This window comes from Mercenaria mercenaria, chromosome 13, assembly GCF_021730395.1.
Source record: "Mercenaria mercenaria strain notata chromosome 13, MADL_Memer_1, whole genome shotgun sequence".
Classification (NCBI taxonomy): domain Eukaryota; kingdom Metazoa; phylum Mollusca; class Bivalvia; order Venerida; family Veneridae; genus Mercenaria; species Mercenaria mercenaria.
This window is the reverse complement of record NC_069373.1, coordinates 36,790,870-36,815,271: the sequence shown is the minus strand read 5'-3', so window position 1 is coordinate 36,815,271 and position 24,402 is coordinate 36,790,870. Positions and strand designations below refer to the sequence as shown.

The 24,402-nt window shown below is 35.4% G+C and overlaps 1 protein-coding gene across 1 annotated transcript; it reads left to right on the top strand.

Moving 5' to 3' along the window:
• The first annotated feature begins 5,035 nt into the window (after positions 1–5,035).
• LOC123529790 (uncharacterized) lies at positions 5,036–18,479 on the top strand. The gene is made up of 4 exons (XM_053520824.1): positions 5,036–5,059; positions 5,384–5,475; positions 16,645–16,720; positions 16,892–18,479. Exons 1-4 carry the CDS (start codon positions 5,036–5,038, stop codon positions 17,420–17,422), a joined length of 723 nt encoding a protein of 240 aa, XP_053376799.1. The 3' UTR covers positions 17,423–18,479.
• The last annotated feature ends 5,923 nt before the right edge of the window (positions 18,480–24,402 follow it).

Sequence of the window (24,402 nt, the reverse complement as noted above, 5' to 3'; positions counted from 1 at the left end):
ATGAATCACCATTCAGGCTATTGCATTGCTCATTAAAAATTCTATACATGGGCATATCCTGATTTTTCATAATTTTTATCCAATATTTTAAGGCTCTCTCTTTCATAATTACTGATAATGGAAAGCGGCCAAGTTCGCCAAAGACAGCTAAGTTAGGAGTTTGATTTCGTACCCCTAAGACATGTTTACAAAATCTTAAATGTAGTTTGTCGATTTCTTTGAATTCGTATATTCCCCAAATATCAGCAGCATACAAAAGAATAGGCGCAACCATTGAATCAAAAAGTGATAATTTTATGACAAATGACTCTTAATACCGTCGTCAACAGAAATGTTTAGTCCATAAACTACCAGGGACGTGAGCATCTCATTGAAATTACCGCATAAATACGCTCATTTACTTTTAAAAAAATGTTTTTCTTGTTCTTTACAAATTAAGCACAGTCAATTCACACCTTTACGCGTGCCTGATCACCGTCAGTTTTAGAATTAAACAGTTTTATATAGGCCTACAAATCTAACCCTCTAATGATATTCAATTTTATCGGGAGATATCATCCATAGATTAGATTAGATCATTTATTATAGTCTCATCCATTTACATTTTATACAAACATACAAATATAAAATAACACATATCATACAGGTAAATGGCCATTCTATATAGAATTACAAGAGACTACATATGTCTCATACCATACAATGTTACACACGTTCTATGTTTAAATAAAAGTATTGATAAATCACAGTAAAACTACTATAAAAAAAAACCTTTGGCAAATAATATATTTTTATGATGTAAGACTGAGAGTGTTTCATGTCCCTGTACGTGTGTTTGTGTGTGCATGTATGTTGTATAAGTGTGGTATGGTGTGATGTATTGTGGTGTGGTATGGTGTGTGTGTGTTGTGGATGTAGTGTGGTGTGATGCGATGTATTGTGGTGTGGTGTGGTGGTGGTGGTGGTGGTGGTGTGTGTGTGTGTGGTATGGTGTGTGTGTGTTGTGGATGTAGTATAGTATAGTGTTATGTATTGCGGTGTGATGTATTGTGGAGTAGTGTGGTGTGTGTGCGGTATGGTGTGTGTGTTGTGGATTTAGTGTAGCATGGTATGATGTATTGTGGTGGTGTTGTGATATAGTGTGGATGTATGCATAGTATATACGTACAATAAAGTATTATCTCTGAAATGAATGAGGTAAAGTAATATTTAAAATGCTAAAATACATTTTCGTCACTAACCCTTATCTTATTAACAGCATTAACCATATACTTCTGTTAATCCAAGGCTAAAACCTCTGACTACAACTCATTTAAACTTGGAATCAATAAAAGAGAACATAAGAACCATATAAAACCAAAGTTAGAGACACTAAGATACTTAACTTCCCCTAAACTAATGAAAAAAAGATTAACCATATGTTAAAAGCGCAGACTCATTTACCAAACGCGCAAGACAGTTACTCTGCGCATATAAGAAATATATAAGGTTGCCCGATTTACAAATCGTTGCACAGATAACAAATTGGTTATTTGCGCTGCGCGATTTACCAAATGGGCAGATTGGCTATATGCGCGTAACATATATATAAAACATTGACAAAAAAATCGTTGGTTTAGGATCGCGAGCTTTCTTCAATATCAACACAGCTACAACAGTCATGTGCCTACTTGGAGGCGTTGCATGTCATGATCATGTAGAGTTGTAGATTTTATCACATCCCAGCAAACACACGACGTCGCAAAGACGTCTTTTTATAGTTGTTTTGGGGTCGCGACGTCGGTGACCAGAATCCGACGTTGTTCCAACGACTTTACACCGACCAAAGTCCGACGTCGCTATCCCGACGTTGTTCCAACGGCTTTACAGCGACCAAAATCCGACGTCGCTAATTCCGACGTTGTTCCAACGGCTTTACAGCGACCAAAATCCGACATCGCTATTCCGACGTTGTAAAAACGTTGGAACAACGTCATTAGATCTACTGAAACTTTAAAATATTTCAAGCTGCAAAAATAACTTCATTGCGTGAATACTTTATTGCATTTTTGTCGTTTAGCGCTATTCGTCATGTCGTGAGGTTAGTAACATTAACTCGAAAGAGTTCCGTCCCATGATTTCCGACATGTGTTCGAAATTGACCAATCAAAACAGGTCTAGCTCACGTGCCTTTTTGCGCTCGTTCATGTTGTTGATCGGAGTTATGAAAATTCGTGGAAGTATTTAAAAAGCGCCCTGTAAAGATTATATGTCAAATCATGGCTTCTCCACCTGTAAGTATTTTGTTAGTTTTTACAGCAGTTATTTTTTGTCATGACGTTTTTAAAACTGTTGAAGTTATAGCTATGACTTATTTTGTCATATATTTTCGCGGTATTACCGGTAAATTATTTGTATGTTGACATTGTTGTGCTGCATGAGGATAAATTAATAATTATGCATTTTAGGCTAGAAATGGACTTACTTAAAATATCTTGCATGCGATGAAGATCAGACTGTCAACATTTTGCAGTCTTTTACTGTTTACAGTGCAAAAATAGTCAGAACTTTCCATAAATTATAAAGGTTTTGACAAAGGGTTTTTAGTTTATAAATTCACGTATGCTTAGTGTCTAACAGTTACATGCCATTTGTATGTTGATATCTGTCACCAAACAGCATTACTGGTTGGAAGCGGCTAGGGGTTTGGTAGTCAAACTAATTTTATGCGGGTCATGATATACAGCCCTTTTTTTGTAAATTTGGGGAAGGGTACCAGGTCCCTTTTGGAGGGGAAATTTACGTCGCGAAATCATTGTTTGGAGGAATATATATTTGCTGAAAACTTGTTAAAATCAGGACTGAAAATCAAAACTAATTTCATTTTTTTTTTGCATGGGGAATTTTTGGCCAAGGTGGGGAAAAAAGTATACCTTTTAGATTGGGGAATGGGGCTGAATTCGGCCCTAAAATCAGCATAAAAAAAGGCCTGATATAGGACTAGACTAGATGGTGTTTGTAAACAAATCCGTTGTAGTTTCTATTTTTAGAACTGATGACAATGAGCGGCTAGACGTCCATGCTTTTTTTTTTGTAAACAGTAATGTTTTTCTAACTGCATCAATATTCTTAAAACACAGATTCTATCAATATTTTTTTTTATCAATTCTGATCAAAATTCTATCAAGCCACCAAAAGTCTGTATATGAAAAACGTCCCTGCCCATCCCCCCTTCTGCATAATAACGTGCAATGCATTCACACCCCATCCACCATACAACAAGAAAATTTAACAGAAGTGCCAGTGTGAACAGGTTGTTCCATTATCTAAAGGCAACAGAAATATAGCCGGAACTATGCTTACTTGTCGCTGTCACCATATTGACTAACATAAAATCAACAGTTTAAACATTTGTTTGTAGTCAAACCCATTGCGTGACGTCACATGTTTTAGACTAAGAGATTTCCTGAAAGAAATCGTCCCAAAAATAAGTTTAGACATGTTGAGACAGCAACAGTCAAGTTATCACACTGTCCCGAAACATCCTGTTACATTGTATTTGGACATCTGCATATAATATAATTTATTATACTGCTTCACATTCGTTTGACGCCTGATGATTCTCTTCAGAAGTAACATAATAGTCCAACTAATTTAAATGCGATCCTAGGAATGTGGATAATTCTTTTTCATAGGGCAGTATCCCCCCCCTTGCGTCAAAAAATCGAAAGCCCAAATAGTTGAAGCAATTTCCGATGAAATTTTCATCGCTGCCAAAGCTTTACATGCTATAGGTTTAAAGCCGATTATTTTCAAACATTAGTCATAAATTCAAATAAACTTACATGTATTGAACTGGATTCAATTTCTCAATGATTTATCCCAAAAATTTATCAAATAATATCCAAAATTACTTATTTTCTGGTGATTTAAATGTATGTATGTACTGTACACGATTAAAGTTTACAGTGTCTCGCGAGATCTACGTGCAAATATGCGAAAAGGGCAAAACCAATAACTTTACATGATTTTGTACTGTGATTTATATTCCCATTTTTTTGGTCCTTCAAAGTTTTGACGTTTAGATTGCCCGTCACAAATAAAAAAACAATCTGAAGGGCGAATTTTTTTGACTAGTAACATGTATGCCTCGTGCAAAAAACCTAGGACTGTTTACTAAGATTTTGGGTATGTCTGAGTTTAGTCAGGCATAAGTTTTCATTAACCTTTCCCCTGCTAAGTTTCTAAAATGAACTGATCCATCGTTCCGTTTGGACAGTACCATCTATTTTTCGAAGGGGTGTTTACTGAAAATTTACTGACTGAATGCGAACAGTGCAGACCATGATCTGCCTGCACAGATGTGCAGGCTGATCTTGGTCTGCACTGGTCGAAAAGGCAGAATCACTGTTGTAGTAGGCTAAAGGTTAACCGTAAACTAGTTGTGAAACTGATTCAAGGTTGTTTACATCTAAAATGCAAGACAGAAAATTCTCAAATTTATTTTATGCATGGGTGTACACTGTTGTGTGTGCTTAAAATATAGATTATTACAAAGTAGCTCTAATTTAAAAATTTTTGCTTGTTGACAGGTTTCCATGTTGTCTGCTGTTGGAAGAACATCTATGGGGGACTGTGAATAGAATCTTTATCTTCTGCTTATATACAACACTTACTCATGGGCCAGTGGCACAATTTCTAGCTGTACAAGGATATCATGGTGTCTGATAAGTAAGTAATATTGGAATAAAAGTTTCCATAAATTTATTACCTTTTTTACTTCCTCTTGAATAAAATATGCTTTGAACTTAACTGAAACTCATCTGAATCGGTTTCACAAGCATTTTTGGGTGCATGTTTTAAATTTAGAAGAATACTTTAGGAGAATGAAAAATAATGATTATGCAAGAGTTGTATTTGTCTTGTGTCAAGTTTTTGTAAACCCACTACGTGAGCTCGATATAGTCGCCACTTTCGATGTATTGTTTTGGGGTCTGTCTGATTTGTCCGGACCAAAAACTTATACATGCATGACCCAATCTTGTTTATATTTGGCATGAATGTTTCCCTAAGTGAGAAGGTGTGCCATGCGTAAACCCCATGTTCCTGTCTCAAGGTCAAGGTCACAGTTAAGAGGCCTATAAATCATACTGAAGTTTGTCCAGAGCAGTTTTCTTCATGCAGGGTGGGATTTTGATGTAACTTGGCATGAATGTTTACCATTATGAGACGGAGGTCATGCGCAAGAACCAGGTCCCTAGGTCCAAGGTCCCTTGACAGCTGGGGGGCTCAACCCCTCTGCCCCTTTGGGCATACTTGTCTTATTGATTTAATTTTTGTGATTAGAGATTCAAATTGTACCTTTTATATTAATTTTTATCACCAGATTCATTCTGTTTCACAGGCTGATGACAATGAAACTAATGACCATGTTAACATCAGGGGAAAAGCAAACGGGGAGAAGAAAGGACAACATTTTTTTTCGATCTTGGAAGGGTAAATATTTAAGAAATGATATTTGATCATACTTACGTGAGAATGGTGTTTAGTAAGAATAGAAATTCTAGCATTTGAATAAACCCCGTCCAATGTATTCAGGGCTCCAGAAATTTGAAAACTCAGTATGTCCGAAATAAAATTCACGACATCGGCGCTATCCCACCCATTTGTATTACCGTATAAACTTTGTGATAAATTTAAAGAAATTAGTATGTCATGCATTAAAAATGATACACCGTCACCTTACCATACATTTAACTTTATACTAATTGTAATATGGTGATCATCTTTAGTTTTTAACAAAACGTTTAGTTTACATGTGTGTTAAAATGTATATTTTCAGCCTGCAGACATGGACCAGAATGGGAGCTAGGAGTGGGAGAAGTGCCTGTGATGATATATGCACTATCAGATAGAAATCCAGTTCAAAAGGAAATCTGAAATAGTGAAATAGCAGAAATCATGACTTACATACTGTATAATCTGCTCAAAAAACACAACATTTGAATTTAAAATGTGTTAAATGCAAAACAGTTCTACTTACAAAATGAATCTTCAGTAAATTCTAAATGCAGCTGAAAAAGTGATATACAAAGAAATGTGTGAAAAAAAGTGCGAGTTAAGTTTGATTTTTGTTGTATACAAAACTGAAGAACTTGTTTTCCAATTCATTTTCTGTGCACAGTGTTATTGGAATTTTTTTCAGATAATTTAAAAATTTTACAAGGTGAAGAAATTTCAAATAGTAACTCAAGAAAAAAGTTTGCACAATGAATTGTTTTTTCAAAAATTTGCGGTTGTTTGTTCATTGTTTTGCCAGTCCATTACACTTAAACTTTACTTTATTTATTCTTAATATTTTTGTGAATGGATAGATTACTCATTCACAAGGCAAAATCAAGAATTTGTTGGTTAAGGTTAATGTTTGTCTCAAGCTAAGTGATGGGGAGGCTTTATCCATTTGTAGTGATTTTGAGAATAATTAAAATAATTTGTCACATAAATCAATATTTAAAAGACCTGGCTGAAAGTTAATTTTGAAAAAAAAATGTATTTTGTTCAGATTGTTCTACATAGAACTTTTTTTGCAAGATTTTTTAATTAAGTCATTTTCGGAAAAATGCATAAAGATGCCGCAATTGGACCTTTATAACTTTACTATTTGAACTATAAGAATAGCTATCCTACTCGTACGGCATCAGCTTTGCGTCACACCTTTGGGTTTAAATTTTTGGTACCAGTTTTACATTTTGGCAAAAACCTTTGGGGGTAAAGGTTTGAAACTTTCAACACTTGTTATCAAACACCATATCCAAATTTTTGGCAAGGGCACATAACTCTATCAAGGACTTTTGCTGAATTAGGGTACTTTTTATTTTTCCCACTAGTTCATATTTTGTGTAAACTGTTTGACATATGACAATGAAACTTTTATCACTTGATTATTATTATACCTAGTCCCGTATGTAGGTAAGAGTACATAACTCTTAAAAAGTATTTTGGCTAAATTATGACTCTTTTTGGACTTGGAAATTGGTACAATTTCTTACCAGTCCTTTTTTTGGGGAAAACTGTTTGATGTGTGGCTTTGAAACTTTTAACACTTGTTTATTATATGATCGCCATCTGTAAGTAAGTGTTCATAACTCTGTCAACTATTTTGGCTGAATTATGGCCTTTTTGTACTTGAAATTGGTTCAGTTTGCGTACAAGTTACGTGTTTGTCAAAAATATTTGACATATGGCTTTGAAACTTTGAACACTTACTTACTTACTATCAGGATTTCCATCTGTAGGCAAGAGCAGATAACTGTGTCAACGAGTTTTGGATAAATTATGGTCTTTTTTGGAGTTGGAAGTTGGTTCAGTCAAACTTACTGGGAAGATTTAAACAAGATATTCCATTAATAACAATAAATCTTGTGCAAATGTAGTATTACTAAAATTGGAAATATTGCAGAAAATTTACATTCCTGTTGCATTTTTACCAATATCTAAATTTTATTCTCAACCGTTTTAGATCCATTTCTGTGTCAAATACACATACTCTGCTAAACTTTTTGAAAGGAAGATGTTGAAAAAATTTTACCCCAAACTGTGGGTGAGTAACTTTAAGATTTTAGCTAGGCGTACAAAAATATATGCAGAGCTATCCTACTTGTTTTCTGTCAGCATCTAGATCAGATTTCACCAGTATTCTTGAATTATTTAAGGAATTTTTGGCAGTTTTACTCATTTATGGCTATTATTCAATGCTTTTGTTCAACATAAAGTAATTGTGTAGGGATAACGCATGTTTTTCGTGCTACAACATCTCCAGAATCCCGAGGGATTGGTTGGTACCCAAGCCAGGTTCCAGTGATTCCCGAGGGATTCTGTAGATGTTATAACACGAAAATAACATGCGCTAACGCTATTTTGGCATAAAACGCAAAACCAAGTAAATGAAAATATTGTCCCTCAACGTCATTAAATTCCCATGAAATGCGCGGTAAAGTTTGTTTTATCACGTTCAAGTCATTTCCTTTTGAAATTATTCGTTTTGGGGCCGAATACGTTTACGCTTTGCCACAGAACGCGGCTAAATAAAAAAAGGTGTTACAACAGCATGTGAGCGTGAGAATCTCTCGGTTAATACACGTTTTCTCTCCTGTTAAAAACACCCCCGAAAAGTGGCAATAACAGCAGTTTTATGCTAGAATTCAAGATAATGTTTCTTTTACTTTTGTATCAAGTTTTAAAAAAGTTAAACATGCTGCTTCTACATGTATGGGCAGCTCTTGTTTTTATATGCTTTTGACACTTTATTACATTCAAGCAAAATGGTTGCCCATTTCCACAAGTGTTTATCGTTGTATTCATTGATGAAATATTTGTTTTTAAAAAACTATTGAATAGTCGATTGACTGTTGCTGTCCCTGAACAGCTCTTTTTACAGATTCATGCAACACAAAATTTATTTTGATTGAATGGTATATGTACTTTTTAATAAAAAAAATTTCAGTTGAATCATATTTAGTATGTTTTCTACTAGACCCAGTATGTTAAGATAAGTCTTGTGACTATTTTATTATTCAGTACACTTTTGTTTTAAAACCATAGACTGTTGGTTTTTTTTTGTGCTTTTAGACGAAACAAAATTGAGAAAAGATGTCATTCTAATGTAAAAAATACATCTTTCCAAAGTTGTGAAAAATATGTCGTTTCCCAAAACTGCAAAAAACGTCAAAGCACCTTTCACAATCAAAGAAAAAAATACGTTTTTCAAACGTTGTGAAAAAGACTTTTCAAAGGTGGCAAAAAGGACGTCAACGCACCTTTCATTACAACCAAATAACAACGCTTGTCCAACGTTGAGAAAAAGACGTCTTTCAACGTTGTGAAAAAGACGTCAAACACCTTTCATTATCAACCAAAAACAACGTCTTTCCAACGTTGTGGACAAGACGTCTTTCCACGTTGCAAAAAGATGTCTTTCCAACTTGTGACAAGACGTTAACGCACCTTTCATTATCAAACCCAAAAAACAGTTGTTACAACGTCAGGAAAAGACGTCATAACAACGTTGTAACAACGTGGTGTGTTTGCTGGGATAGGGACTGAATTTTTGTTGGTTCATGAATTCTGTTAACAGATCTGTTTTTTTATTTTTCAAAAACTTGTAACAATTCGATTCTAATGTTCATTCTGCTGTATACTATTTCTCTTTGAAACTGTTTTGAACTGTTTTGACAAAAACGATTTAACTCTTCCAGGAACGGTAGTCTACCAATCTTATCTGCTTGATTTACACAGAAGGTTACTCTTCGGAATGTTACTAATCAAGCGAACAGAATGGTCAAAATGGCTGCCCCCGTCATGACGTGTTTAAGCCTTCTTTTAGACAAAATTAGCAATGTGCTGCCAATGCAAAGTTCCAGAAACAGCACAACATTACATATTCCATTGTGCCAGATTCACAAAACAAAGAGAGACACTTGAACGGGACATAGAGACAATCTATATAGAGAAAATATTAGTGTGGGGAAAAATATCAATGGGCCCCCCTAGTAGGAGAACTGGCTGATATCAGGGTTGAGGCAAGGAGAGATTAATAAGAAGTTTTCAGCCAATATATTCAAAATTCTGGTCGCTTCAGCAGCGAATCAGAATAAACTTCTTCCCAATATTGACATATAATTAAATAAGCAAATGAGTTTAAGCACGAGTTTAAAAAGTACCAAGGATGACAATCATGTGGCAACACATTCGCACTAGAGTTAACAGCTACACGATAGCGAACTAGATCAACAACAACAACAACATTTTAGACGATGACGATTGCGAGAATCAAATAGCCTCAACTCACAAACAAATAACAGTTCTGACATCAATCTGTGCAAGCATGTAAGTGGCAGAAAAAAATTCCAAAAAGTACATTCAAATGTCTAATGCTACGTAATGAACGAAATGTACTAGTATTCGGACAAAATATATTCGGATACGTCTGTGTTTTATTTGACATAATTGTGCCCCCACCCCCCATGAGTGGTGGGGGCATATAGATTTGGTCTTGTCCGTGCATCCGTCCGTCCGAAGTTCGTGACGCGCCTAGCTCGAAAAGTATTTGATACAAATTGATGAAACCTTGCATGAGTGTTTATCATGATATGAACTTGTGCACCTCCTATTTTTCGTCTGGCTCAGCCCCCTGTTTTCAGAGTTATGGCCCCTGAAATAGTCAAAAATACACATTTTCACCTTGTGACATGCCTAGCTCCAAAAGTATTCGATTTAAATCAATGAAACCTTGCGTGAGTCTTAATCATGATATGAACTTGCGCATCTCCTATTTTTCATCTGGCTCCGCCCCCTTATTTTTAGAGTTATGGCCCCTGAAATGGTCAAAAAAGCACATTTTCACCTTGTGGCATGCCTAGCTCAAAAAGTATTTGATATAGATACATGAAACCTTGCATGAGTCTTGATTATGATATGAACTTGCGCACCTCCTATTTTTCATCTGGCTTTGCCCCCTATTTTAAGAGTTATGGCCCCTGAAATAGTCAAAAATGCACATTTTCACCTTGTGACAAGCCTAGCTCAAAAAGTGTTTGATATAGATTCATGAAACCTTGCATGAGGCTTAATCATGATATGAACTTGTGCACCTCCTGTTTTTCATTTGGGTCGGCCCCCTATTTTCAGAGTTATGGCCCCTGAAATAGTCAAAAATGCACATTTTCACCTTGTAACATGCCTAGCTCAAAAAGTATTTGATATAGATTCATGAAAAACTTGCATGAGTCTTAATCATGATATAAACTTGCGCACCTCCTATTTTTCATTTGGGTCCGCCCCCTATTTTTAGAATAATGGCCCCTGAAATAGTCAAAAATACACATTTTCACCTTATGATACACCTAGCTCAAAAAGTATTTAATATAAATGGTTGAAAACTTGCATAGTCCTTATCATGATATAAACTTGCACACCTCTAATTTTTTGACTGGCTCCATCCCCTAATTTTAAAGTTATGGCCCCTGAAATAGTAAAAAATGCACTTTTTCACCTAATTATGTGCCTAGCTCAAAAAGTATCAGATGTAAATTCAGGAAACCTTGCTGGAGTCTTTATCATGATGTGAACTTGCACACTTGGCAGAATCCTCTTGAGAATCTTAGCTCTTATTACAGTTATGACCCGTGAAATAACCAAAATAGTGGATTTTTTGTTTGTGATGCTCATAGCTCAAAAAGTTAAAGGCCTAGAATAATGAAACCTTTTCATAAAATGATTGTTGAGGCTATACCCCATTAAGACTGCAAACATTAGAATTATTGGCCCTCATTTATGACAAATGTACCAGTGGGGGGCACACCCTGTGTCCTACAGACACATTCTAGTTTTGACTATCTTATCAAATCCAGTAAAAATGTTGAGTCCTATGATGAGAGTCTCCTGTACAATAAGGTTTTTTTTTTCTTTCTAAACAGTTATCCAGTTAAGGAGGTAGCCCCTTACAGAAGCAAGCCTCTGTGGCGTACATGCTGCGTATTTGCTGTGTATATGCCGCGAACACAGTAGTACGCCAGAGGAGTACATTTTACATACACCGCATGCCGCGTACATGCCGTGTACTATTTCAACGAGTACACAGCATGTACGCAGGAGGTCACTAGTACACTTCAAGTACGCAGCACAGACTCTGAAAATTTAAGGAGTACACTGCATGTACGCAGGAGGGACTTGTACAAGAAAATAGTAAACTGCATGTCCACCCGCAATATTTTAAAATTTTGGGTGCTTACACTTCAATATGCGGAAAACTTTTTTTAAAATTTCTTTTGGCTTTTTACTTATTTTTTTTTTTTTAATAGTTAAAAGTTAAGAAAAACTTCATATAAGCGGGGAGGGATTTTATGCGGAAGGTTTTGACATTTTTTTTTTTTTTGGAACCCAAAAAACGGGATTTCCGGAAATTTTTTCCCCTTAATAGCATAGAATGGGTTCAGTTTAAACCAGTTTCTGAACAAAAAAATTTTGCCAAATTTTTTTGGGCAATGTTCATTTGTGAACTTAAAACCCTTAGTGATTTCGGGGGCTGCACCTTGCATCATTGAAAAAATAAAATTCTTTTTCTTTTTTGAATTAATCCGGGCCCTTTTTCTAATTTTGGATAATTGAAAACCCTTTATTTAAAAATTTTCGTTGCTTACATTTGAAAATACATGAAAAAATTACCAAGAAATCCCTAAAAACGCGCCCGAATGAGAAAAATTTAAAATACCTCTCACGTTTTTTAAAATATTTTTTTAAGCAAAAACCCCAACCCCACTCTATAAATTTTTTAAAAAAGGTTTTTAAAGGGCTCATTATTTAACTCATTAAGGCCTCACCAAATTAAAAAGTTGTTTTCCACCCGGATTTGCCGCTCGAAAATTTTCAGAACTTTTTTGGGCAATTGGGGTTTCCCCCCCTTAAAAAAAATTTAAACCCAAAAATTTTTTGGTGCGCAAACTTTTTTCCGGACGTAAAAGTGTAAAAAAGCTTATATAATTCCTCCTAATTAAATCTAGATGTTTTTAAATTAAAAAATAATACTATTTCCCCCCAGCACCCCCCTATAATTTCTTTAAACCAAAATTTTAGTCGCATTAAAGTTTTTTCCCCCCCTTGAGGGCATTTACCCCCCATTTTTTTAAAATGTTTACCAAATTACATGCCCCAACAAGAGGGGCCAAAATTTCACAATAAAACCCCCCCGTCAAAAGCAAATTTTTTTACATTACCCAACCTGTATTTTGCAAATGGTTTTTAAATTTTTCCCTAGTTTAAAAATTTTTGGGTTTTTTTTTTTTAGAAAATTTTTAAAATTCTTTTTTTTTTTCTAACCCACAAAAAAAAAAAAATCTTTAAACCAAAATTTTCAAGATACCTTAAAAAATACCCCCCAAAAATTTGAAAGTCCCCTCAATGCTGTCCCACAGAAAAGTGGTCGGGTTTTTCCCCTAGGGTTTCCAATTATAAAAAAATTAAAATGAAAGGAAATTTATGAAACAACTAAGGAAAATTTCTTTAAAGAAAAAAAAAAAAAAAAAAAAAAATCCCCCCCCCCCCCCCCCCCCCCCCCCCCCAAAAAATTCTAAGTCCCCAAAAAAATCCTTACCAGGTAAGATGTTTCCAAATACACCTCAAATTGGATGAAACTTGCATGTTACAACGGGAAAAGGGTTTCTCGATTTTTCCCTAGACTTGAAAATGAAAAAGTTAATTAAAGCAAATTTATAGAAACCCGCAAAGGGAAGAAATTCAAAAGAAGGGACCAGTGCATGACACTCTCCCCAAAAATTGTTTACTTTTTGGGGCCAAATTTAAAATAAAAATTTCCCCCCTGCATGAAGTAAAAAATGCCCCGGGACAAGTCATTTTTGGTATCTGACCTTTGGCCTGTAAGTGTCCCTTTGGACCTTAAAACCCTAGGGACCGGGTTTTCCTTTGCAAAATTACACTCCCCGTCTCATAAAGGGTGAACAACTGTGCCAAGGTTGAAATAAAAACCCCTAAATGCTGAAAAGAAATGCCCCGGGACAAAGTTTTTCATTTTTGTATCTTTGCCCTTTCAAAAATTGTAAAAAAAAAAACCCTTGGGGACCTTCCCCCTGGGGACCTGGTTTTTTGCACATGACACTCCTCCTTTGAGGTAAACAATTGTCCCAAAGGCCCCTCAAAGTCCATTCATGCATGAAAAAAGGATATGCTCCGGACAAAGTTTTTTTTAATTGTATCCTTTGCCTCTAAGTGTGCCTTGACCTTAGACCTAGGGACCTGGTTTTTTTGCGCATGACACTTCCCCTCCCCCCATTAGGGTTTAACAACTGGGGCCCAAGCTAAAAAACCCCAAAATCTTCCATGCATGAAAAAATTCCCGGACAAAGCCCATTCTTGAATTTCATTCTTGTATCCTTTGCCCCTCTAAGTGGGGGGACCTTGACCTTAGACCTAGGGACCTTTTTTTGCGCTGCCCACCCCCGTCTCATGTGATACACCGGGGAAATTTTTCAAAAAATCCCTCCATGAAATGAAGAAGTTTATGCCCCGGGAAAAGCCCTTTCTTAAATTTTTGCCCTTTGACCCCCAAAGGGGGTCCCTTTGCCCTTTTTTTTTTAGCCCTGGACCTGGTTTTTTGGGGGGCCATGCCCCCGCCCTCATGAGGGTGAACAACTTGCCAATTTTTCTTCAAAATCCCCCCATCATGTAAAAAGATATGCTCCGCTCAAGGTCTGTGGACCCCCGCCCCCCCCCCCCCCACCCGCCCCCCAGGGGGGGTTCCCCATAAACGCCCCTTTTTTTTAAAAGGGGCGTAAAAAAATTGTTTATTTCATTAAAAAAGTGGATGGAGAAAAGCATACTAATTTTTTTGGAAAACCCTAAACCTACTTTAAATTTTGGGGAAGGGGTAAATCTTATTGATCATGTCACTTATCTTTTTTCGTTTTTTTTTCTGCCCAAAAGGGTAAACCATTTGCAAAACGAAATTTTTTTGGGGTAAGGAATTTCTTTATCCCCAGCATTTTCCCCCCAAAAAAGAGTACACAGCATTATGCAGGAGAAACACAGGGGGGTACCCGCGGCCCCGGGGCCAGGAGCCCACAGCATTACCCCCGCGGGAGTCCACAGCATGTACGCCCCCGGGTGTACAAAAAACCCCCAAAGGCTCATTTGCATGTAAAAAAGTGTATTTTCCCCGCTACTGCTGCATCCATTTCTCGCTACAAATTTTCCTTCAGCGTACATCCTGTGTATTTATGTAGTCCCGCATGTACGCAGCAAGTAGTACGCGGCAGACTCATTTGAAATTAAAAAGTGGGACTACAAACGTATTCCCGGGGTATTTGCGGTGTAAAAATCCTGCGTACTTTGAATTTTATACACACAGGGAAACCCTCATATACGCTGTTTTGGGATACAAACAAGGTACGCAGCATCCTTTTTTTTTCTGTAAGGGAGGTTACCCTTTAAAATTTTTTATTTGCGCATGTTTCCAAAACCCGGGAAGGGTAACCCTGACGTTTAAAACGACGTTTTTAAAATAAATGTGTTTTTATATTCATTCCAAAAAAAAAAATCATGAACCCCCTTTTTCGAAACCCGATCTTTTTTGGTTTTTAAAAATCCGAAATAAAGAATAAATTACCGCAAAAAAACGCTTCAAAACAATGTTGCCTTAAAATTTAAGTCATTTACGTCATGCGTTACTTGTCAGTCCCCTACCGCGCAAAAAGAATAGCTTTTATTTTGAAAATAAGTAATTCTGTCTTTCTTGATTTTATCATTTTCCCAAAAACCATTATTTGCTGAAATATTCCCCTTTTTGAGTCTTTTGCAAAATGAATTTTAAACAATATTTTTTCTTTTTTTGTAGGGTTTTATTAAATGTTATGCGGGGTTAGAAAAAAAGGTGATGGTAACCAAAAGTAATTTTTGGGAAATGTGGATGAAAAAGGGTTTCTTGGGTTTCGGCCATTTTTTAAAAAAAAAACTTTTAGTTTGATTTGAAATCCCCATTTTTTATTTTTCCCTTTATATTTTTTTACAAAAACTAAAATAAAACTCTACAATTGTTCAAACTTTTAGTAGAAAAGTGGGGGTTTTTTGAATTGAAATTATGTTACCCATGGAAAAGAACCCGTTACCTATATAATTTAAAGTAAAATTTAAAAACGTTGACACGGCTATTTAAGGAAACAGCTTTTGGCTTTTTTTTTTCAAATTTTAACCAAAATCTAAAAGAGATAATAAACAGCTGCTTTAACGATTTTTTTCCCTGAAAAAAGCCGACGAAGGGGACTGCTGGGTTTGTATTGTAACTGTGAAATTGGTTTTGTAAAAACAAAAAACCGGGAAAAAATAACTTACTTTTGAAAATTTAAAATGTTTTTAAAAAAGCTACATTAACAAGGAAAAAAAAAAATTTTAAAATTTAGAGAAAACGCAAAAGCAAAATATAAACTATTTTAAAAAAAACTCTGTTGCCATGGTTACTTTAAAAATTTAAGAAAATAGGGTTCCCCTGTAAAATCTTGGGATTTTTTCTAAAATAGTTCCCCCAAAAATTCCCTGTTGGTCATTAAAAAGAATTTCACTAAGGGGCCCTCGAAAAAACCCCCTTTTTTATTTTTTCATAGTTGTTTAAAAAAGAGAGAAAATTTCGTTAAACCCTGGAAACACGAGCCCCCCCGAAATAAATATTTTAAACTTTTAAAGAAAACAAAGCCTACAAGAAAAATTTTCAAACAATGGGGAGACTTCTATGGATATCAGTGAAACTAAAATACACTGAAAAGTGTTTAAAAAATCCGTATTTTCCTTCTTCTTTCAATAAAAATACCTTTCCGAGGGCCCATGTTCTTCAAACTGATAAAAACTGAACTTGAAGGGACAGAGATAAACTAAATTGAGATTGTAGCAGTTAAAACATCATATTACACGGAATACAAAAATTTGCTACGGTTCAACTAATTTGAATTTACCCTGGTAACAAGGTAACCTACCTTCTTAAGATCCCTGGTGATATCAGTCAGTATGTCCACTGTCTTAAAGCCATGAAATACCACAGTACATTCTGTAATGATCGTACAGTGTCATGTTTCAGGCATTTTTTCCATTTGTTTCACTTTTTTTCAGAATCAGAGAGGATCGTGAGAAGGTTACAGGATATGTAGAAAATGTTATCCCAATCTACCTACCAGATGACTTTAACCTTTAGCATGCTAGGTAAATTGTCGTCTGCTGGAAATGTCGTCTGCTAAAATTGTAAAGTTCATTCAATTTGCTCCAAAGTTGGAAGAAATATTGTCAGAGTAGCAAACAGCTTGGAACCTGATCAGACGCCGATTTAATCGGCGTCTGATCTGGTTCCAAGCTGTTTGCAAAGGCTGTTAAATTCGCCTGCAGCAGGCTAAGGGTTAAAAGGATGTTCCGAGTTTCAAGAGAAACATATTCGAAACTTTTGGGTTATGTTTCCAGAGCTGAAGAATTTGCTTTGAGAAATCCAAATAGAGGAAGATCCCAGATTCCTTTAGAGAAAGTACTGTTAATAGTATTATGGTATATTGGTACACAGGAATCAGCACAAAGTATTTCCGACAGATTTGGAGTACAACAGTTTACATTTTACAAGTACCAAGAAAAAGTGATGGACTATTTTTGTAACATTTTATGTAGTTGGTTCATTGTGTGGCCAAAGGAAGATGAAAAAAATGAGATCATCAGAAATTTCCAATCAAAGAAAGGCTTCCCGGACGTTATTGGGGCATTGGATGGGTCACACATTCCTATTACACCACCAAAAGACAGACAGGGAGAGTACATCAACAGAAAAGGCTTCCACTCAGTTGTGCTGCAGGCAGTCTGTAGGCCTGATAAAAGATTCACACATATCTACTGCGGTTGGCCAGGGTGAGTACATGACGCCAGAGTTTATCGGAACTCTGATATTTATAGTAACCTTAATGAACTATGTGGACATAATCATATTCTTGGAGACGGAGCATACCCAAATAGTAGATGTCTTTTGACCCCATAAAGAGATACTGGTCATTTGACAGCACCACAGAAATTGTACAATAAAATACATTCTAGTACAAGATGTATAATTGAAAACAGCTTTGGATTACTTAAAGGAAGATTTAGGCGTCTCCAGCATATTAATATATATGATATTGAGAAAGTTGTGAAAGTGATAGTGAGTTGTTGTGTTTTGCACAATATGTGCATTGTGAATACTGATGAGTTAGATGATATATATGAGGATCATGTGGATGATAATCCAGATTGTCCACCACAATATCGCATTGAAGATGCTGAAGGAAAACTTAAACATATACTTATTACAAGACAGTTGTCATCTTAAGTAGTTTGCTGCTGTAAACATAGTAAACATTGCCTAATTTTTTTTTCGTTAAACAGCCACTAGTATTAGAATAGTATTGGAAGCTAAACATTTAGAAGTCTTACATACATACAATGTATAATGTGAAAAGGCATAAATACAAAGCTGAACGCATTTGTCTTTAGACTCGTTATTGATATTATGCCAATCAAGTGAAGTCAAATACCAGAGATCCCAGAGGGATCTTGGCATCCACAGAGTCATTGTGACCTTGACCTTTGACCTAGTGACCTCATTCTCAGTTGGGACACGGCACTGTGACCAAGTTTCATTGAAATCCACTCAGTAGTACCAATTTTTAAGCTAGCAATTTCAGAAAGTGCTTGTTCATAAATGATGTAAAATGAATAAATCTAAACTTTTAGCATTTTTGAAAAGTTCTACCAAGTGGCTATCAGGGGCAGTGTTACTTTTGTTTGATGGCCATCTAGCTATCACAGTTGGTAAAGCCACATAGACACATCGTTTAAAGCCGCAGTGCCACAAAGGTTGAGGTCACAATACAATTTGCTCAAGGAGCAGTTGAGATGATCATATGTCAACCCATTTAGACATATCTATGGGGCGCCGTTTTACTATTTTATAGGCAATATCAAAAAATCATTTCTTGATATCAAAAATTCGATTTCTAAATATCAAAAAATCATTTCTTGATATCAGAAAATTGATTTCTTGATGTCAAGAATTCATTTTCTGATATCAAGAAATCGATTTTCTGATATCAAAAATTCTATTTTTTGACATCAGGAATTCATTTTCTGATACCAAGAAATGCTGTCCATTTTCTGATATCAAAAAATAGAAAAATAGAATTTTTGATATCAGGAAATGAATTTTTGATATCAAAAAATCATGTTATTTCTTGATATCAAGAAATCGAATTCTTGATATCAAGAAATGATTTTCTGATATCAAAAAATTGATTTCTTGATATCAAGAAACCAAGCCTATATTTTGATATAAAAAATTCGGCACTTCACGATCTAAATATAGATGGACTGAACAGGATCATATAGAATTGTAAAAGCCCCGCTATGGAAGGCCTAGACTGTCTTGACATGATGATTATTACTTCATCATGTGCATTTCCCAATATATTCGGTACAAATTATAATCTTTCTTGTAGATAAAACAGTTTGTTATGTACATCTACTAGTTTGTCCGTTACATTCCTTAGTTTGTGTTGTGAATTCACCAGTTTGTGCTGTACAATAGATAGTTCCGCCCGCTTAGCTCAGTAGGTAAGAGCGTTGGTCTACGGATCGCGGGATCGCGAGTCTGATCCTCGGGCGGGGCGCATGTTCTCCGTGACTATTTGATAAATGACATTATGTCTGAATTATTAGTCCTCCATCTCTGATTTATGTGGGGAAGTTGGCAGTTACTTGCGGAGAACAGGTTAGTACTGGTACAGAATCCAGGAACACTGGTTAGGTTAACTGCTTGCCGTTACATGACTGAAATACTGTTGAAAAATGGCGTTTAACCCAAAACAAACAAACAAACAAACATCGTCATCGTTATGTGCATTTTCCAATATATTCGGTATAAATTATAATTTGTCTTGTAGATTAAACAATTTGTTATGTACATTTACTAGTTTGTCCGGTAAGTTTCGTAGTTTGTGTTGTGCATTCACTAGTTTGTACTGTCCAACAGATAGTTCGTCATGTGCTTTTCTTAATATGTTCGGTACTAATCATAATTTGTTGTGTAGATAAAACAGTTTGTTATGTACATTAAGTACTCTGTTCGGTACATTTCTTAGTTTGTGTTGTGCATTTACTGGTTTTTGCTGTCCAATTAATAGTTCATTATGTGCTTTTCCCAATATTTTCGGTACAAATCATAACTTGTCTTGAAGATAAAGCAGTTTGATAAAATAGAATTTTTTTTCAATGATATTGCAAAAACAACATTGTTTTAGTGCCCTAAGAATCCCCTATTGGAATCAACTTATAATTTTATACTATGTGGCACTGGGGCTTTAAGCTCAAGGGACAATTTCAAGCGTGCCAGTTCTGTTTTTACAGTTGGCATTTGAGAAACCCGGAAGACTTGTTATGTAGCACACTGCTTTATATAACTGAAATAATCATTGATTGTATCAAGTTTAATGTCAGGCAAGCAGTTAACCTAACCATCTTTTCTCGGAAATCTCAGAACTAAACTCCCATTCTTGTAAGAAACTGCTAACTAGAGACATGGTCAGTAGCAGGCTCAAACCCAGGCCCTCTGTAAGAGGTTTCAGATCAACGACTCTAATACTCGATCACAGTGGTGGATTGAAACAATACTGAAAACGGATTGATAATATTCCAAACAGTATGTTCTGTACTTTAGATTGGTAGACTGATATCTTTCAAAAATATTTTTTTTAAACAGTGTATCTACAATGACTGACTGAATTACAGATAAAAAATCATAATAGAAAACTCAAATTTATTTTGTACATTCAAAACATTTACATGAACAAACAATAATTTTAGCCACCATACAAGAATTGCAATAAGTATGTCAAATCCTTAGACATAACAACCAAGACTAGAAATAGAATGACATATACAAGAAAATAATTTTTGCTGACACTAAATTATATAGTGACAGGTGAGCTTAAAATCAGACAAATATATGACTCACTTGCACAGTGATATTCTTTAACTGAACAAAAACAAGAAAATAATTTTTGCTGACACTAAATTATCAATATAGGACCAATAACTGTAATGTTAATGAATTGGGATAAAGTCATCAACACAGGTCTCTTCACAAATAGGAGCCCACTCCACCTCAAAGTCATCAAATACAATTGTTTCCTCACTTGAGCTTCTCGAATCTGCAATTATAACAGAACCGGTCATTAAGATAGCATGCTCCACTTTTGCCAAAAAGCACATAAATTTGGTAAATCTTAATCAACTGTCCATTTAGACTTATGTTCACACATATGTATTGACCAAAGAAGTTACTTCTAGCAGATAGACCAATATTTTTTATGTCAGAGCTTACTTTGAGCAATATTTATTACTCAAGGATCAGTATTCATTTGAACCAAAATAATTATCTTTATTTCTTTAAGGCTTCAATTAACTCTCTGAAAACCCCCATTTTTTCATTATGCATTCTTTTAGACTCTTCAATTCTTTCTTTTTCCATTCTTTCACTCTTCTCTATAAACCCCTCCAAGAAATGTATAACTTTGTCCGACCCGCTGGTTCTCAACTTCTTAGGTTCTTCACCCTCAACTGTTTCTTCAACTTTCCTCTTACTGCTATTGTCATTTCCTTTACCTGAGCTGAAAGTGAATGCTGGCTGTGTCGTGTGACTGTCCATTAATATATCATCAAGCTCCTCCTCAAACTCGTAATCTTTTCTGGCTGCCCCAGACTCCTTCTTAACATCTTTGCATTTACGATATGATGACAATATGGTTTCCATCTTCCTTCAACTTCAGATGCTTGGAATTTTGTTTCGCAAGTTTCATTTATCTCGGCAGTTATCTGTTCCCATACTGTTTTCTTTCTCACCTGGGGATTGTTCATTCTGTTAATGTTTTGTTTGTACAACTCAATCAGCAGTAATGTTCTTGGACGGTACCATGTATGATCTGAAAATAGGCAGAAATGGAATTTCAGAAATATTTCAGCAAATATCTCAAGCTTGCACAATTTTAGCTTCAAGTTATAGTAATTATATAGTGTCTTAACACTCAAACTTGGTGTGACAACATAAAACTTTTTCGCTGTATAATCTTTAAAAATGACTGTGCTATGAGGGCAGGTATGAAATCCTGTTTGTGCCACTTTTGTGTGTCACCCATTTGAAAATGTCATAATCTGATAGCTATATACTTGTATATGTGTTCAGAGAAGGGAGACAACGTGATAGCTATCACATTGTGACATTTTCAAATATATACATACATACATATACATACATACATACATAGAGGATATTTGTTTGTTTTGAGTGAATACGGAATATATCTCACTGAGAAGTGAGAAAATTTCAAATATTTTCATGAGAAAATGTGAAAATTTTCTTACTTCGAGGTGAGATATATTCCATATTCACGAAAAACAAACAAATTTTCTTTTTATTTTATGCTAAATTACATTGAGAAATGCATTTTGCAACTGTTTTAATCTCAGCGCGGGAAACGCATTTTGCAACTGTTTTAATCTCAGCGCAGGAAACAGACGCGCATAAACAGACATGACGTCTGACGTGCTATGATGTTATAAAGACGCATGCAACATAAAGTTCCATTTTGTTTTATATTTTGCTGCATAACGGTATGAAATTCTCTTTAAGTAAAATAATTTGAATCGAGAAATATACTATAAAGAGCAAAGTGCGACTATAATTTTCATCCTGTTTTAAGCAAATAATTTAAAATTCATACACAATGTATGAGGGGGCGGAGCTCATATCTCTCACAGTGTGAAAATATAGATTTCATATTTCCACAGTGTGAGCGATGAGATATGAAAATATTGAACTGATAGAATACAGTATTTCATTAGTTAGCATAAAATAAATATACATACATACATACATACATACATAAAACAACCTTGTTTTCAGAAACCTGCAGCATAAAAAATGGTATGATTTAGCATGTTGAACTCAATAAGTTTACCTTGATTACTGTTCTGCACATTGTTGTTATCATCCAACTCTTCATATTTCTGAAACCAGGCAGATCTGAAGTCTTCGTCTGCAATTGAACAAAATATCTGTTGTTTTTATTAAAATCTTTATCAAAATTCAAATATCTACTATAAAACATAAACATTGGCTGCTGTAATTTTAAGCAGACAATGGCCAAGTCTGCAAATGATTCATTCAGAATTTAGGTACATAAAGGCCCAGTGCCACATAGCTTGCGGCCACAATACATTTTACAAAGTTCAGTTTAAATGATCAAATTTCAACCCATATAGTCAGAGCTGACCTTTATTTACACAGAAACATTGCATTTCCTGTACAATTTACAAATATGTATTTTGGAATATGTGAATAAGTTCAAGACACATGCTGAATGCTTAGAACTTAATTTTCAGTATGTGTAAAAGATAATTATTTTTTTTAAATATGTATTCTGTTTCATGTAGTAATACTGTACCATTCTGCAATTTCATGAATGTTTCTTCGTCAACATGAACTTTAACACTATCCTCCCCCTGTCTGTCCACCTTTACCAAATAACCACTGTCTGAACAACCCTACAAAAATGAATAAATATTTTAACAAAGATTTTATACATGCTGATCAATTAAATAAAATGGCACAGATTAAACCTGCAAAAGCCAAACAATTACCAGAATTAAAGAGAACCAGAGGGGAGAGTCAATTGCCGTCACCAGGGATCGAACCCGGGACCTCTCGTATTGCAAGCGGACATCAAACCACGTCGCAAAAGGGTTAACCCAACAGCAAGGCTGTTAGGGATGCCTCTTATAGGCCAGGAATGTATAATCTCTCAATATTTCTACGTTCCTGTATAGGCCAATCACTACAGAATGACAAGGGGAAAGCAGAAGTATAATACAGCGCTTATACTTCCTTGCCTCCAAGCTAGCTTTTGTGAGGTAGAGTGTCCGCTTAGCATATCAGAGATCCTGGGTTCGAATCCCGGTCAGAGCAAAGGGTTTTTTCACAAAGAGCCCCGGTTACAATACAGCCCAGGTCTTTTACGGGACTATATTCTCTTGAATTTAGATTTACAACAGCTTATTATATCGTCTTTCAACCCCTTACTGATATTCTGTAAGAACTAATTACGGATAATTTAGGCAAGGTCTGGCAATCAGAGCGGCGGCGAATTAAATTGTGTACGAATATCTAACTTTTTCACACGCCTATCATATCGTACATTTATTATACTAAAATTAAAATTAAGGTATTTTATAACATTATCCAGTCAAATTTCAAGTGAAATTTGTAATTAAACTGTACAAAATCGAAATTTCATATTTAGTACAGAACGCTTGTAACTCACCTCAGCCATTTTATTGAGTTACTCTGCGACACCTTCCATAGCATTCTACTTGGCGAGCAGAATGCTGAGTGGGCCTACCAAGAAGGCCTTCCGTGTTAATCGGAGGCTTGGAACAGTAGGTTAGAAGACCCTTCTCTACCAGGAAGAGTTAAATCGTTTTTGTCTTATGTAAGAAGTTCCAAATTTCACGTTGATAACACGAATGAGGAAACATGTCCTGACATATCCTCATGAAACTTACACAGAGAGTGTATGGCTGCAAACTGTCTTGAAGAGTTTCCTAATGGGTGACATTGCCAAAATAATAACTTAGCTATATCCTAATTGCTATGTTTCACAGTTGATATATGTACTTTTACAATAATCCCACAGAATGTGTATGTCTACAGAAATGGACAACTCTGTTCTAGTAACACCAGAGTGATTGCCCTTTAATTAGTCGAGCTCTCCATATTTCTTATTGTAAACAACCAGGTGTCTTGAGCAA

Excerpts from the sequence above, each read along its gene's own strand:
- LOC123529790 (XM_053520824.1), top strand. The coding sequence starts at position 5,036 with ATGAATGTTTCCCTAAGTGAGAAG. Across the intron at positions 5,060-5,383 it reads ATGTTTCCCTAAGTGAGAAG|GCTGATGACAATGAAACTAA; the intron begins GTGTGCCATGCG and ends TCTGTTTCACAG. Across the intron at positions 5,476-16,644 it reads TTTTTTTCGATCTTGGAAGG|AATCAGAGAGGATCGTGAGA; the intron begins GTAAATATTTAA and ends ACTTTTTTTCAG.